This window comes from Budorcas taxicolor, chromosome X, assembly GCF_023091745.1.
Source record: "Budorcas taxicolor isolate Tak-1 chromosome X, Takin1.1, whole genome shotgun sequence".
Taxonomy (NCBI): domain Eukaryota; kingdom Metazoa; phylum Chordata; class Mammalia; order Artiodactyla; family Bovidae; genus Budorcas; species Budorcas taxicolor.
In genome coordinates, this window is record NC_068935.1 from 5,058,226 (window position 1) to 5,074,541 (window position 16,316).

Here is a 16,316-nt window from a genome sequence, read left to right on the forward strand (position 1 = left end):
GCTTGTATTCATTGAAGCTATATTATTATGGATAAAGTAATCATAATTGTTAGAGATCTTTTGGACATACTTCCATGATTAGTGGTTTTCCTAAGTCCACATACTTAAGACATATGAGTAGACTGTTTGTCTTGTGTACCATTGTATGCTCATGCTAGAGTTAACACATTGTAGGTGTTCAGCAAATATGTCCTGGATGAATGAGTGAATGAATGTATTGATGCCAACTTTAGAAATCAATCTTTCTCACAGGAATTTTGAGATAAATTAGTTATAAAACTTTTACTATGATTTATGATTAGTTATCACCATGTAAATTATTGTGTTACCCATTTATATTAATATTAGCTACAAATTACAAACATCTTGTCACATGTTTTGGACATCCACTGTGATAGCAGAAATTAAAATGGGATTCCCGAACATTGCCTAAATTAGATTGGGGAAAGAATATAACCATGTTTACTTCACTTATGCTCATGAGCATCCCTCAGTTGTAAAGGAATAAATTTATAGGACAGTTGCATGGAAAACTCCACGTATTATAGGAAATATAACAATACTCACTGGGCATTTTATCTTAGATAATTAGTATCTTGATGTTAACATGTCTTTAATAATAATACACATGTCTTTATTATTGCATCATTGTATTCTTACAGACAGTATTTTATAATGTTTCATTATTATTTGGTCGATCAGCAGTGTCCATTTAAGCACTCTAATTTAATCCTGTGGCGTCACACCCAGTGGCTATATGAGTTTCCATGTGCACAAGGAGATATCACATAAAAATGGACGCCTCGTGAACCTGAAGACCATAGGGCCATTATTGATAAAATCAGTATTTGAAATTTTTGTATGGAGAATTAAAAAATATCTCTTTAGTCTCATTCAAGTAATTTGAAATATTGTAGAATCATTATAATTTATAAGCACATTTCACATGAGAGCAACCCTCTGAAATTTTTAAGTGCACAGTACAACATTGTTAATTGTAGGCTCAGTGTTATGCCACAGATCTCTAGAAGTCACTGAACTAGTATGACCCATTGAACAGTAACTCTCCGTTTTTCCCTTCCTCCAGCTCCTAGCAGCCACCGTTCGACATCGTTTCTATGAGATCCTTACATAAGTGTAACTATTGCAGCATCTGTGCTTTTGTGAATTGCTTATTTCACTTAGCATAGTGACTTCCAGGTTCTTCCATGTTGTTGCAAATGGTGGGGTTTCCTTATCTTTTAAAGTTGAATAATATTCCATTCTATGTATATATTACACTTTCTTTATTCATTCATCCTTTGATGGACATGTAGATTGTTTCCACATCTTGGCTATTGTGAATAATGCTGCGGTCCACATAGGTGTTTGGATAACTCTTCAAGATTTGAGTTTCAATTCTTTTGGATATATACCCAGAAGTGGGATTGCTGGACTGTATGGTAGTTCTGTTTTAATTATTTGAGGAATATTTGTATTGTTTTCCATAGTGGCTGCACCATTTTACATTCCTACTAACAGTGTACCAGGCTTCCAATTTCTCTACATCCTCACCAACACTTTTTTTTTTTTAACAGTAGTCATCTTAACACGTGTGAGGTGATATCTCGTGTGCATTTCCCTTCATGATTAGCAATGTTGAGCATCTTTTTTTGTTGTTCATTCCAAATGTCCTCTTTGGAAAAATATCTATTTTGAGTTTGAATTGAGTCATGGAATTACCCATTTTTAAATTAAGTCATGGAATATTTGAGTTTTACAAGTAGTAGAAACATATTTGGAATAAAAGAATCTTAAGACAAGTGGCATTTTCTGGTCTTTATGAAAGCACAGACTTTTGAATGTTTGAAAGCTTCGATACTATATAGATACATTTCATATATCATTACCTCTCTTGAAATTCTCTATTATCTAAGCCTGTGGTTGTGATTGCTAAGGAATGCTTTTAAAGACAAGAAAACCAAAGGCAATAATTGTTGCTGTTTTGTCACTAAGTCATATCCGACTCTTTTTGCGACCCCATGAATTGTAGCCTGCCAGGCTCCTCTGTCCATGAGATTTCCCAGGCAAGAATACTGAAGCGGGTTTCCATTTCCTCCTCCAGGAGATCTTTTTGACCCAGTGATCAAACCCATGTCTCCTGCGTTGCAGGCAGATTCTTTATTGCTGAGCCCCCAGGGAAACCCCCAAAGGTGATAAGAGCCACTGGTTAATATCTAGTGATCATGGTGAAAACATGATTGCTCCTGAAAGCCTGTCTAGTGAAGAAGTTATTTTAAACTAGGTTTGCTCTAATGATCCTAGTTCAGCAGTACCCACTCATGGAATTCTATTCATTTCTTGCGTACATGTGTGAGTGCTCAGTTTTGTCTGACTTTTGGCAAACCCATGGACTGTAGCCTACCAGGCTCCTCTGTTCATGGGATTTTCCAGGTATAAATACTGAAGTGGGTTGCCATTTCCTACTCCAGGGGATCTTCCTGACCCAGGGTTTGAACCCAGGTTTCCCGTGTCTCCTGCATGGGCAGGTGGATTCTTTACTTCTGGCACCACCTGGGAAGCCCATTTCTTCAACCCAAGATAAACTAAAGTATAATACAAGGAAAATATGTAAGGATTCAGAAAATAAAACTGTGAACTCTAGGCATTTAACAGATCTAATCTTCATTTTCAGTAGCTTGTTTATTTGGAAAGGGGAGAGATTGAAATATACTTTAATTTAAAAAAAGCAAAAATATGATGTTGCACAAAATGACCATTATTATGTTTGGGTTATTCAGGAGCCTCTTAGTTTGCAGGATAATCATAATGTGTCTTTCATACTGTATAGCATTTTCACTGTATATGTGCTTTCTTAGTCTCCCATACTGGGATTTAAGGCATATTGAATGATTAGGATATTTTTCTTGACTATTTTGTTTGACTAGCACACATTTCTAAAAGATTCTACAAGTAATTTCAGTAAAATTCAGATAACTTTTTTCTTATGACAAAAGGACTCACTCTTGAACTGTCATTTATATAGAGTTTTCTTCAGCTGGAAGTGTCTTGAAAGTTAGGATAAATTAATATGCTGATTATTTTATAGGAAATACACTGGGCTTCTAGATCCTTTGAGGAACACTTGTGATGATTTTTTAAAAGAAATATATTGAAAGTCATTTTTCTTCTAGCAGTACCAGTAATTTTCTTTTCTTGAGTAAACATGGCAAACTACTTTTCACTCCCATAAGATCATGTTTGTCAAGTGTAATTATCTAACCTGCTTGAACTCTGCATTATGTTAAATTGGTCATACCTGTAAAGTATGGCAGTGTTAGGATTTTAGTGATTATTTTTTTTTATTTCTATAGTAAGTTCATTGAATTTTTCTATAGTTTGTAGCAATAAAACAAAGGAAGTCTTAATGGACCACAACATTTTGATGCCTTGTAGAAATTTTTCCAGATGCGTACATCTGTGAACAAAAAGCTTAGCCAAAAAAAAAAAAGAAAGAAAAGAAAAGTACTGTGTTTGTGGGCTACTTTTCCTCTAAAGAAAATAAGAAAATCAGTAACTCATTTGTGATCTCCTTAACAACGGTCAGATAAATAAATGTAACAAAAATAATAATTGCCTCAAAATAAAGTTACATTTTATAAAAGTAATAGTGAACCAGCATGATGATGGTCATGTGACTTTGTGGTAAAAGTTAGCAGCAAGAGTATGGGTACCAGAGCATATCATTCTAGTTGACTGAAAAATGTTGCCTTTACTTTTCTCATATTTTTTCATGGTCCCATTTCCTACAACCCTGTTTTTATATTAACAGAGGTAAACTGCCAACACAGGAATATAATGGTAGCTGTAGAATTTCTATATAGGAGGGTTTAAGGGATTTGAGATTAAAGCCTCCTTTTCATTGCAGACAGCATGTTGTTTTTCAGTTTGGTTTGAGAGATGGCTTCTTTGAGGGGAGGGCTGATGGGGGTGATGGGGGAGACTTTTGGGGGGAGGTCTAAGGCATCTCCATGGCACTGTCACTCTTCACAGTTTCAAGACATTTTAACTGTTTGGAACTCTAGGGTGACCTTCCGAATGTAAGGTAAATAAATCTTTTGTTCAAAGAAAGCAAATAGTACTAAAATATGGTGAAGGAGACAAAGGAAACTTACTCAAAACACCCTGTCTTTGAGGTTCCTTAATTATGAGTATGCAGATAGGTGCTAACTGTTGTCTAACTTGCAAATGGTTAATATCTGTTCTGCAAAGCACTCTCAATAGGGGTTTTCATATGGCAACCTGTTTAGCCTTAAAGTTACCTTAGATAACTTCAAAGCAATTTCAGACCTGCCTTAATTTTAGCATATTTTAGGATAAATACATGTTTGCCTTTTTGCTCAATTAGTCCCAATTAGGGAGATTTGACTATATGTTTAATTCCTGTGCTGCTGTAGGAACCTGGTAAAGCAGTAATTAATGCTCCACATTAGTTAAGAAGCAGCAATTGATTTTTGGTTCTATTTGGCTTATCTTTTCTACTTAAGTGCTAATATTTAATTTGTAGGAAAAACTTTAAACAGGTCTATATTTTTATGTTCATCCTCTTCCTTGAACTGATGAAATAAACCTATTTATTGATTTGGGCATGAGCTTTATTAATGTAGCTAATATGCCTTACTCATGTTAGTCCATGTATTTGGATTAGCAGTATTATTATTTATCTATCAACATTTTTCTTTCAGTTCAAAAGAATGCAGAAGCTTTAGAAGAAAAGAAGACCATACCTGCAAAGAAGAAAGTGAAAGAGTTGAGAATTTTGGATCCCAAAACAGCACAGAATCTTTGTATGTGATATTTTCTACATAGGGAGTGGTGGTGATGGTAGTGGTGAGAGATTGTTGGACGTTTTTAAAGGAAAGTTGTGACTTCTTTGAGCAGGTATATTTAGCATCTATTGGAAACAAAATTTGGTGTAAACATGATTTAGGTTGCCTTTTTATCATTGAGCCAGAATAGACTCCCTCTATGATTTTGCCTTGGCCAGGCCAGGTGGAACTTTTATGAATAAAAGGCTTTGGAATTCTGCATTGTTAAGAGGCCAAAGTGAGAATGAAGACAGAGTTGAAAAGTATTGTTTTTATTTTCCTTCTGCCTACACCTGAGAGTGATGGTTTTAGAGTATTCACTAGTCACATTGATTGAATCCTTTTATTGCTTTTGTGTTTGAAGGAATTATGATGTGAGTGAGTTAAGTTGTTAACCACTGCCCTGTAAAATTGGTTAGTGGACCTTAAAGCCTTTAACAAACCAGTCAGCCATTAAGTAAACTTTTGCTAAAGTAGCTGGACATTTAAGCCCATCTTCATTTCCCAGGCCTGAAGTTTGGTTTGTTTTTTTTTTTTTAATATATAGTCTTCCCTCTATATTAAATTCAGCATATTTTTTTTGCACCACATTATGCTGTGTTTATATTCTAAAGATACTAAGACACTATGCTTGAGAAATTTCAGCACATCAAGCATTTCTAATTATGCAAAGAAATACCATGGGAGTTTATTTTGTGAAGGAATGTGCTACAGAGAATCAGATTAAAATAACTCGTCATTCTTATTCTTCTGTCAGTAGGAATGTTGCTTTCAGGAAAGCAGTCTCCTAATAATTGTTCTGCATATGTACATTGCTTATCTGACAGTCTATTTTCCTTTATAAAGTGGATGGTCAGCACTTTTTCTTTAAGAAACACGAAATTATTTTAATTGCTAGTTGATATCTCATAACATTATTTATTTGGATTCTGGTGATCTCATTTGGTGTTTGTGTCTATATAATTGCCTGGACAGAAAGGATGCTTTTTCATTAGGTACAGTTAAGCCATATAGACTTCTCCATGAAAAAAAAAATTATTTGGAACATATTCATGTTCTGGGGATAAGAACACATGTATGTTCTTTAAAAAGTATGTTCAGTGGAGGTGAAAGTGAAATGTATTATTGAGAGTCAGTGTGAACTTTCCTAGGTATAATTTGTTGAATTATTCCCATATGACATCATATATATCCAGTTAAGAAAAAATTTGACAAGGGAAATCGTGATTCAACATGAAACGCAACTAATAGCATACTGCATGAATGTCATCAAAGATTTAGAGAACATTTGATTATTCAGACACTTTAATTTTTTCTCATGTGGGAGAACTGCAAAGTAGACTGATGGCTTTTTTTTAGTGTCAGGTTACTTTGCTGTCTTCCTTGAGAGGTGCTGTATTGAATGCCTGTGACAATCTCAGTAAATTCAATGTTGAATTAAAAAGCTAACTTGAGATACAGTTTCTAACTTTTCATGGGTTATTTTGTATTCACTTCATCTACAATGCCTAAGCATGTAGTTATCCATGCTGCTAGTAGATTTATCTTCCATATAAATACACGCGTGGCTTCCCTGGTGGCTCAGATGGTAAAGAATCCTCCTGCAATGCAAGAGACCCAGGTTCGATCCTTGGGTCATGAAGATCCACTGAAGAAGGGAATGCAACCCACTGCAGTATTCTTCCCTGGAGAATCCCATGGACAGAGTAGCCTAGTGGGCTGCACTCCATGGGGTCGCAAAGAGTCAGACATGACTTAGCAGCTAAATGCACACACACACACATAAATATGCATGAGCTCTGAACATTAGAACCTTAGCTAATGGAAACTACTTTTGTTTGTTCATAATCGTGTAGATTAATATTAGTGAGAGATTTCATATTGTAAGTCTGTGAAACGGAAATCAGGTATTTATTTGGGCTTTAAAATTGTGGTGCTGCTCTCTTTTTAATAAAATCAACTTTTATTTTAGCTATCTTCCTAGGATCGTATCGTATGCCATATGAAGAAATAAAAAACGTCATTCTGGAGGTTAATGAAGGCATGTTGAGTGAGCCCTTAATTCAGGTAATTGCATATTTTTCTTTTAAATCTCATTTTCATGGGAATTTCTAGATTGCTGTCTTCTCATTGGAGTTACGTGAAAATGTTCTTCTATGTTTGGATAATAGAGTTAGGAGTATCTATCTGTGTGGATAGTAAGAGGACTCAACGTAGACAATCAGGTTCTAGGTATGTGTGTGCCATTTATTAGATATGTGTCCTTTTAAGTTTAGGTCTGTGTACATGTAGAGCCATCATTCCCGTACGCCAAATTGCATATATTTTATCATCCCAATGACTCTGTTAAATAGATATTATCAGTACCATTGCGATCTTCCCTGGTGGCTCAGAGGTTAAAGTGTCTGCCTCCAATGCAGGAGACCCGGGTTCGATCCCTGAGTCGGGAAGATCTCCTGGAGAAGGAAATGGCAACCCACTCCAGTATTCTTGCCTGGAGAATCCCATGGACGGAGAAGCCTAGTAGGTTACAGTCCACGGGGTCGCAAAGAGTCGGACACGACTGAGCGACTTCACCTCACCTCACCCGTACCATTGCATGAAAATAAAAGTGTACAGGTCAAGAGGTTAAATAGCTTTCTCAGGATCAGTGGTTAAATGCTAAAGTTATCCCTTGTTAGGCACTTAATATGTGCTGGGAACTGTGCCAAGCAATTTATGTATTTTATCTCCTTGAATCCTACAACAGTCCTATGAGAGATAACTACTGTTATCCTCATTTTACAGATCAAGAACCTGAGGCTTAGAGAAGTTGCCCACTTGTCACTTAACTGCTAAGTGACAAAGTAGTAGAGCTGAGGCTCAAAACAAATCCTATCATGACTCTAAAGCCATTGCTCCTTTTATTCTATTACTTTGCCTCCTTTGGGCAAACTGTGTCACTTTGCTAAAGCCCTATCTCCTCATCTGAGATTACTAGGTTACTATGAGAATTATACCAAAGAGACTGCTTGTTAGAATAAAGTACTCTATTAGATCTAATTCTTAGAATTCTTGGCAGCTTTTGTTTGACCCTGTCTAGAAGGCGGAACTGCAAGATTTTTCATGGATGGGCATAGTCATTGTAGGTTTTTTGTTATTGTTCTTTGTGTTTGAATCGTGAGGTTTGCTTAGATTTTAAGGTGATCAGCTAGTTTCTGCTATAATAATTTTGTCATATCTCCCTTTGATGGTCTCCAAATCTCAGAGCCCCAGTGTCTACTGTTTGAGCTGTCTGTGTCCATATAGGTGTTTCTCCATTGTGTAGTGTGGGCTTGCATTCCGGTTCACCTCATGTATGTTTTAAACATAGATATAGTTTATTCCCTACACTATAGGGCCTATAGGACTAAGGTTGAATGAGTTTATGTAGGCTCTTTATTATCATGATGCACATTTATTAACCTCAACAAAAGTTACACTGTGCTAAAAAATCCCCTTTTTGAAAAATGTATTTTCTTTGTCTGAGCAGTAGGTTCACAGTTCTCTGACTTGAAATGGAGGATAGATCCCGTTTGTCCTGCCTGCCTTAGTGACATGATTCTTTGCCCAATAATCAGAATGAGCAAGTTAAGAAGCCTAAATGCGACTTAGTTCTCCCTCTTTTTTTCCAATTGGACAGTTTCATTTTAAAGTACAATAAGGCAAACAAATGTCTGACTCCTATTCAATAGTTGAAGCTTTCTAGTTTTTTTCTGTATAGTCAAATTGTAGTAAAAGACAACCATATTTTGAAGAATTAATCAATGCAGACATTTATTTTTCCCATTAAAACTGTAGCTTTTCCTTCACATGCCTTAGTAAATTAAAAAAATATATATATATGCACAATGCTACTGTGGTATTTATAATACAAATAAATACCATAATATTTATTTATTTTTTTAAAAAACAAATATCATAGTGTTTATTTACCAGTAATATTGATAATTTTTTTTTATTTTTTAAGTCATGTTTTTAACTCTTTAAAGAATGTAAGAAACAGAAGGATTTTCACTTATGAATGGTCCTCTGCTGCTGCTGCTAAGTCGCTTCAGTTGTGTCCGACTCTGTGCGACCCCATAGACGGCAGCCCACCAGGCTCCCCCGTCCCTGGGATTCTCCAGGCAAGAACACTGGAGGGGGTTGCCATGTCCTTCTCCAATGCATGAAAGTGAAAAGTCAAAGTGAAATCGCTAAGTTGTGTTGGACTCTTAGCGACCCCATGGATTGCAGCCCACCAGGCTCCTCCGTCCATGGGATTTTCCAGGCAAGAGTACTGGAGTGGGGTGCCATTGCCTTCTCCAATGAATGGCCCTCTAATATGCAACAAACTTTAACAATCTTTATATAGAAATGTAATACCTGGGATTTTTTTTTTCCTGTTTCACTTGATTTTGTAGCATTAACAATACATATTTGTTTTTCTCTTTAAATTGCCTGGTCCAGTTGGGGGGAATGAATTGCTTTGTTTGGAGATGGCAGTAAATTATATCTGCATTCTTGAATTCAAGTCCTTTAATCTTAACCACTAGGTAATCAAAGCTTCCCAGGTGGTGTAGTGGTAAAGACACTGCCTGCAAATGCAAGAAACCCTGGTTCAATCCCTGGGGTCAGGAAGATCCCCTGGAGGAGGGCATGGCAACCCACTCCATCATTTTTGCCTGGAGAATTCCCTTGGACAGAGGTGCCTGGTGGGCTTACAGTCCATGGGGTTGCAAAAAGTCAGACACCACTGAACCACTAACATGTTCCCTGCAACAAGTTCATGCAGTCAGAAAGACTGCTTGTGAAATCACATTCTGCTATATCTTAGAAGATAAGTGAAAGAGAATCACAAAATCTAAGTAGATCCTGGCCAGCTCCTTCTGTGTTATACCCAATGCCTCCATGCACTTCATGTTTGCTGGTGTTGGGTTAACCTGTTTCTTTCTTGTCTCTTCCTCTTCTCTAGATGTCCATTCCTTTTTTCTAAGCCTGAATCTTTCTCTTTTTCACATCTTGCTAGCATCCTTTGCCCCACAAATGTTGAGTTTTCCCTCTGTTGAAAGCATGCCACTGAGGACTTTTTTTTTTTCCCAGCTGGCTTCCTTTCCTCCTCAATGTCAGATAGTCTAAAATTTTCTTTCATCCCTTATGCTGTTCAATCAAAACTAATTTTCTTAGTTGTGCTTGTAGGAGGAAACAATTTAACATGTAATTTAATATTATGCCTGATTGGAATTGTGGTGCTTGGTTACGAGGCACAAATGGTGAATAACTCATCTGAGTTATTAAAGTTAATATCACATTTATCCAGACAAATTCAATGTCTGAGTTATCTTCTGATAAGGAGGAAGGTCCTCCTTATCAAATACCCAAAGAAGACTGTGTCCTGCTCAGGCAGGAGAAAAGACTAGAATCACCACTGCCTTTCTCCCTCCCATACTAGAAAGGATTTGCTTCAGTGATGCAAAAGTAACATAAATTTGCCATTCAAAGGAGCTGTTTACCATTTGTATCTAATTACCATGTAGCACATAGATAATGCATAGCATTAAATATGTATCATCAGATTAACTTTGTTGTAAATTCTATCTGATTACAGTGCTAAACACCATCCATGCATAATCATAGTTTGTTACTTATGTGACATCATTGTCTTCTCATAACAACAAAAAACAATTAAGGACACATTGCTTCCCAGAGACTTAAATTAACAACAGTATTATCTCTCCTAGTATGGGTCAATAAGCTCTTTCCTGCCAGAAAGCTAATAGATTTTAGTTATTTGACAAGATAAATGCCTTACTGAAAAAATAAAAATAAAAAACTTTAATCAGCAAGATCATGCCCCAAATTTAGGGTTATTAATAAAAGTACTGAACTGAGCTGAATAAAAGTACTAATGCCTCCTTTATTTCAAAATACTTTAATTTAAGCTAGAAGCCAAGTTCACTATACAGAAGTCGTTGAAGATCCTAAAATGCTTATAAGAAACAAAGAAACACTTTAAAAGTACAACATATCCTGAGATTGTGGAGGAGATTCTAGTATATCCAGTTATGAGTTAGGTCGAAATAATGTGCACTCAGTTTAGGTGATTCTTGTTATTATTTCAGCTTTGAAAATCTGCTTTAGTGTAATTTAATTTGATCTATTGAGAGAAAAATATAAGACCAGTAAGTGTTTTTAGGACATCAGTGGTAACAATGAAGTGGTTGCAGCCACACTTACATATAGAACATTGACCAAAAAGAAAAGAAATTAGCACTTTTTAAAAAGCAATTCAAGTATTGAGGGAAAAATAAAATTGCATTCTATTTTAGAATATTAGTGCATACAAATGATTCTTAAATGCTGTGAAAATTCACGTTGGTAGAGAGAAAAAATATGATTAACATACAAGAAAGTATAAAATTGCTGCAGAACAATTTACAAAGATATGTATAAAGCAGGGGTTTCTAACCAGGGGTTCCCATGGAGGACCCATCAAGAGAATTCAGGGGCTCCTGAACTTAGATGTGAAAAACATTACATCTTATTTTCTTTACCTGCTAGCTAATATTTAGTATTCCATCTGATTAACAATAGAGGCAACAAACCAAAGTGCTGAGAGTATTAACAGGACATCTAACTTTGTCACTAATCAAAATAATAAATATTTCCTTGTCACATTAAATTTGTGGCAGATATCTTAAAATATTATTTACAGTTACTACTACTTCAAAATTTTCCTGTTTATTAAAGCTGCCACTAGGTCTTATTTTTCAGTGACTTAGTCAAGAGGGAGAACTATTATTATATCACAATTTATATTCGTAATATGTTGATAACTATTTCAATATAACTGGCTTCTTTTCCATTCTTATGTATTTTATTTTATTCTGAGAAGGGATCTATAAGCTGGTATTAAAGAGTTCATGGCAAAAACAAAGAAGAAACTAGTACAGAAAAGAAAGTTTCCTAATCAAGATGGCAGATACAAGTCATTCCCCACTTCAGCCACCCTCACATTATTCATAGAAAAAGCACCAGACCCATGGGTGAGGCTAAAGTACCGTCCTAGGCCACAGAGACTAATACCACACTGGAAGAGTGAGGGAATCAGCTGCATTCTGACCACGTTACATTCCCCAGACTAGAACAGTGCTGCACCCAGAGTGCCCCCCAAGCCTGTAGTTTCTCCAGTGGGAAAAGAGGACCCTAAGTGGACATGTAGCTCTCCCAGCATTGTGGGACACTTCCCAGAGTGCTCTATCAGGGCTAACTTCCTAGAGGCAACTAGGGGAATCTATGGGACTCAGCCACTGGAGATCAAAGAGAGACAGAGATGCTGGGGTGGGAATTACAGCAGCCAGCCCTCAGATCCTGGCAAACTGTATTTCTGCTTGTAGCAACGCCCATGCAGAGATCTCAGCCAATGGCTCTTTCCATCTTCAGAGCCAAACTGGTCACGCCATCTGGCTAGGGAGTCCATTGGACAGTTCCCGCCTGATTTGGGTCCCCAGTCGATGAACCATACCAGCTATGGAGCCTGTTGTGCTGTTTGGTCTGGACAAGAAGGCAGATTTGCACCTCTGCAAAGCTGCTGAGCATAAACTCCAGTCTCACCAAGTAGCCTAGCCTGAATACTGAGGCCACTGTGCAGCCCATGCTCCAACCATGCTTGTTCATGGATTGAAGCAAGCAGCCTTGCCCAGCTGTTATGCGTTCTCTCTGGCTGCACAGAACCATGGAGCCTGAACAGTAACTCTGACAGTCCCAGAGTCCAGTGTACAGCAACACTGAGCCATGAAGTCCAACCTGTGGCCCACCGCATGGCAGAGCACAGCTGTGAGCCTGCCTTATTGCTACCGGGCTGCAGAACACAGACGAGCCCCGCCTAACTGCAGGATACAGTTGGAGGCCCCTCTCCACCAGAGAGCCCAGCCCAGCCAAGAGCAGAGTCTAGCCAGTAGCGCACTATGTTATGAGGCCCAGCCCGTGGCCCTGCCCAACAACAGGGTGCAGCCCGAAGTCCCACTGGATGGCGGAGCAGAGCATGCGGCTCCGACTGAACATAGTCCAGCCAGCAGTGCCATTCACTCTAGGAGCACAGCCTGAGACCCAGCTGACCAGGAGCAGTTGCAAAGCCACCCATAGCCCTGACCACTTGTGAAATCCTGCCAGTGACCCCACCTGACTGCAGAGTACAGTAGTAGCCCCATCCAATATGGGAGTCTATCGAGTGGCCCTGCTTAAATGTGGAGCTCAGGCAGCAGTTTTACCCAGCAGTGGAGCTCAACCAGTGATACCCTTTCTGACCTCAGATAATGGACCATAGATAGCCTCACCCAAGGGAAGTGAAGTGAAGTGAAGTTGCTCAGTTGTGTCCGACTCTTTGTGACCCCATGGACTGTAGCCTATCAGGCTCCTCTGTCCATGGGATTTTCCAGGCAGGAGTGCTGGAGTGGATTGCCATTTCCTTCTCCAGGGGATCTTCCCAACCCAGGAATAGAACCCAGGTCTCCCACATTGCAGGAAGACGCTTTACTGTCTGAACCAGCAAGCAAATGCCACTTTCCAAAAAAATGCTACCAGCTGACTCATGTAGTACCCCAGGCTGAGCTAATGAGTGAAGGGGTTACCCTATGGTAGCAAACATATAAAGTCTGGAAGAGCAGACCACTTACTGAAATGTGCAAATACTAACACAAGGAATCAAGAATTACAAATAATCCAGTAAAAGTGTCACCACCAAAGGAAATTAATAAAACTCCAAGGACTGACCCTAGAGAAATGGAGATCTGTGAACTTTCTGAAAAATAAGAATAATCCTCTTAAATTCAGTGAACTATAGGAATACACAGAAAGACAACTGAACAAAATTGGGAAAACAATGCATAAACAAAATGAGAAGTTCAACAAAGAAAAGTGATCATTAATAAAAAAGAACAAACAAAAATCCTAGAGCTGAATAATACAATGACTGAACTGAAAAATGGAATAGAGAGATTCAACATCACACTTGATCAAGCAGAAGAAAGACAAGTGACCTGGAATGTAGGCCTTTTGAAATTATACAGTCTTAGAAGGAAAAAGCAAAAAGAGTGAAGAAAGCCTACCTGACTATCAAAATTTCTCAGAAGAAATATTATAAGCCAAGAAAATGTGAACTGATGTATTTGGATATTGAGAGGAGAAATAAAAGTTTCAACCAAGACCACTCTACCCGAACAAGCTGGGTATCTTTTCGTTTAGGAGAGAAAGTATTGTTTGAGAAAATACTTTTCCTTTGAAAAGATATATATTTTTCTCGAACAAACAAGAACTGCTGTACAAGAAATACTAAAGGGTGTTTTTCAAGCTAAAATGAAAAGATGCTAATTTAAATCATAAAAACATATGAATGTGTAAAACTCACTGGTAATGGTAAATTTATAGTCAAAGTCAAATTCTCTAATATTATAAGCTGTGGCATAATTCACTTATGACTTCAATAATCTCTTATTTGTTATACATTATAAAAATTTAAATAGTAACATCAGTAATCTAAAATAATATAATCTGTTAGAGAAGTAAAATTGTAAAGTTTAGTATGCTATTGAAGTAAAATTGTTATCAGCTTAAAATAGCATGTTATAAATATATTTTCTTTAACCCTCACTGTAACCACAAAGGAAAAACCTATAGTAGATACACAAAAGATTATGGTAAAGGAGTCAAAGTATAGTGTCACAAAAATACTCAAATCACAAAGTATAAGAACAGTAGAAGACTCATGGAACAATACATTCACAAAACAACAAATGGACAAAGCAAATTCCTACCTATCAGCAATTAATTTAATGGTAAATGTTTTAAGCTCTCCAATCAAAAGACATACAGTAACTGAATGTGTAAAAACAAGATTGAAAGGCATGCTCTCTAAAAGATATGCTGTCTAAAAGTACACAGAAAGACTGAGACTGAAGAGATGATAACAGATATTTCAAGCAAATTGTAACCAAAAGAAAGCAAGGCTCCTCTGGCCATGAAGTTCTCTAGACAAGAATACTGGAGTGGGTAGCCATTCCTTTTTCCAGGGGATCTTCCTGACCCAGGGATCGAACTTAGGTCTCCTGCATTGCAGGAGGTTTACCATCTGAGCCACCAGGGAAACCCCTGCTATACTTATAACAAACAATATAGACATTAAGCCAAAAAAATGGTCAAAACCCAGACAAAAGCAGTCATTATATAATGATAGAGTGGTCAGTTCATCAAAAAGACACAATAGTTGTAAATATGCAGCCAACATTGGAACATCAAAATATATGAAATAAATAATAGTAGAACTGAAACGGGGGCTAAAAGGAGAAATAAGCAACAATAAACTAATAGTGGAAAACTTAATACCCCATTTTGAACAATGAATATATGATTCATACAGAGAATGAATAGCAAAATAGTGGATTTGAACAATACTATGATTTAATATACCTGACAGACATATACAGAACATTTCATCCAATAGCAGCCAATTACGTACTCTTCTCAAGTACCCATGGAACATTCTCCAAGATAGATCATATGATAGGTAATAGATAGCAAATTTAAGGCTGAAATTATATCACATCTTTTCTGACCACAGTGTTATGGTACTAGTAGTCAATAGTAGAAGAAAAGCTGGAAAATACATTAATACATGGAAATTAAGCATAACACACCCGAATAACGAATAGATCATGGAAGGAAAAGAAGAACAAATACTTTGAGACAAATCAAAATGGGAACACATCCTACTGGAACTTATTGCATAGTGGCTGGGGGCAGTTCTCACAGGGAAAATTTATAGGGAGAAACACAGCAAGAAAAAAGAAAGATCTCAACCTTACTACTCCTCAAGGAATTAGAAAAATCAGCAAAAACGAACCTCAAAGTTAGTACAAGGGAGGAAATAATAAAGATTGGAGCAGAAATAAATGAGACTAAAAGACAATAGAAAAGATCAATGAAACTGAGAGCTGAATTTTTGAAAAAATATAATCATGAGACTACTATAAGTAGATGCCAGCTAATTGAAGAAATCAATAAATTCCTAGTGGCATATAACCTACCAAACATGATTCAAGAAGAAACAGAAAATATGACCACAACACTAAGGACTAAGTAGACTCAAAACAGCATTCAAAAATATCTCAAAGCAGCCATTAAAAAGAATACATTTAAGTCAGTTCTAATGAGGTGGATGAAACTGGAGCCGATTATACAAAGTGAAGTAAGCCAGAAAGAAAAACACCAATACAGTATACTAATGCATATATATAGAATTTAGAAAGATGGTAATGATAACCCTGTGTGCGAGACAGCAAAAGAGACACATATGTATAGAACAGTCTTTTGGACTCTGTGGGAGAGGGCGAGGGTGGGATGATTTGGGAGAATGGCATTGAAACATGTATAATATCATATAAGAAACGAATCGCTAGTTCAGGTTTGATGCATGAT

The 16,316-nt window shown here is 37.0% G+C and overlaps 1 protein-coding gene across 1 annotated transcript in view; it reads left to right on the forward strand.

Annotated features, from left to right (window-relative positions):
- The window catches only part of DIAPH2 (diaphanous related formin 2), a 791,835-nt gene that overhangs the window by 425,416 nt on the left and 350,103 nt on the right, over positions 1 to 16,316 (forward strand). Inside the window, exons 20-21 of the mRNA XM_052663405.1 lie at positions 4,725 to 4,826; positions 6,820 to 6,914. Of these exons, the coding sequence (XP_052519365.1) occupies positions 4,725 to 4,826; positions 6,820 to 6,914 (197 nt within the window). The remainder of the gene's footprint in view (positions 1 to 4,724; positions 4,827 to 6,819; positions 6,915 to 16,316) is intronic.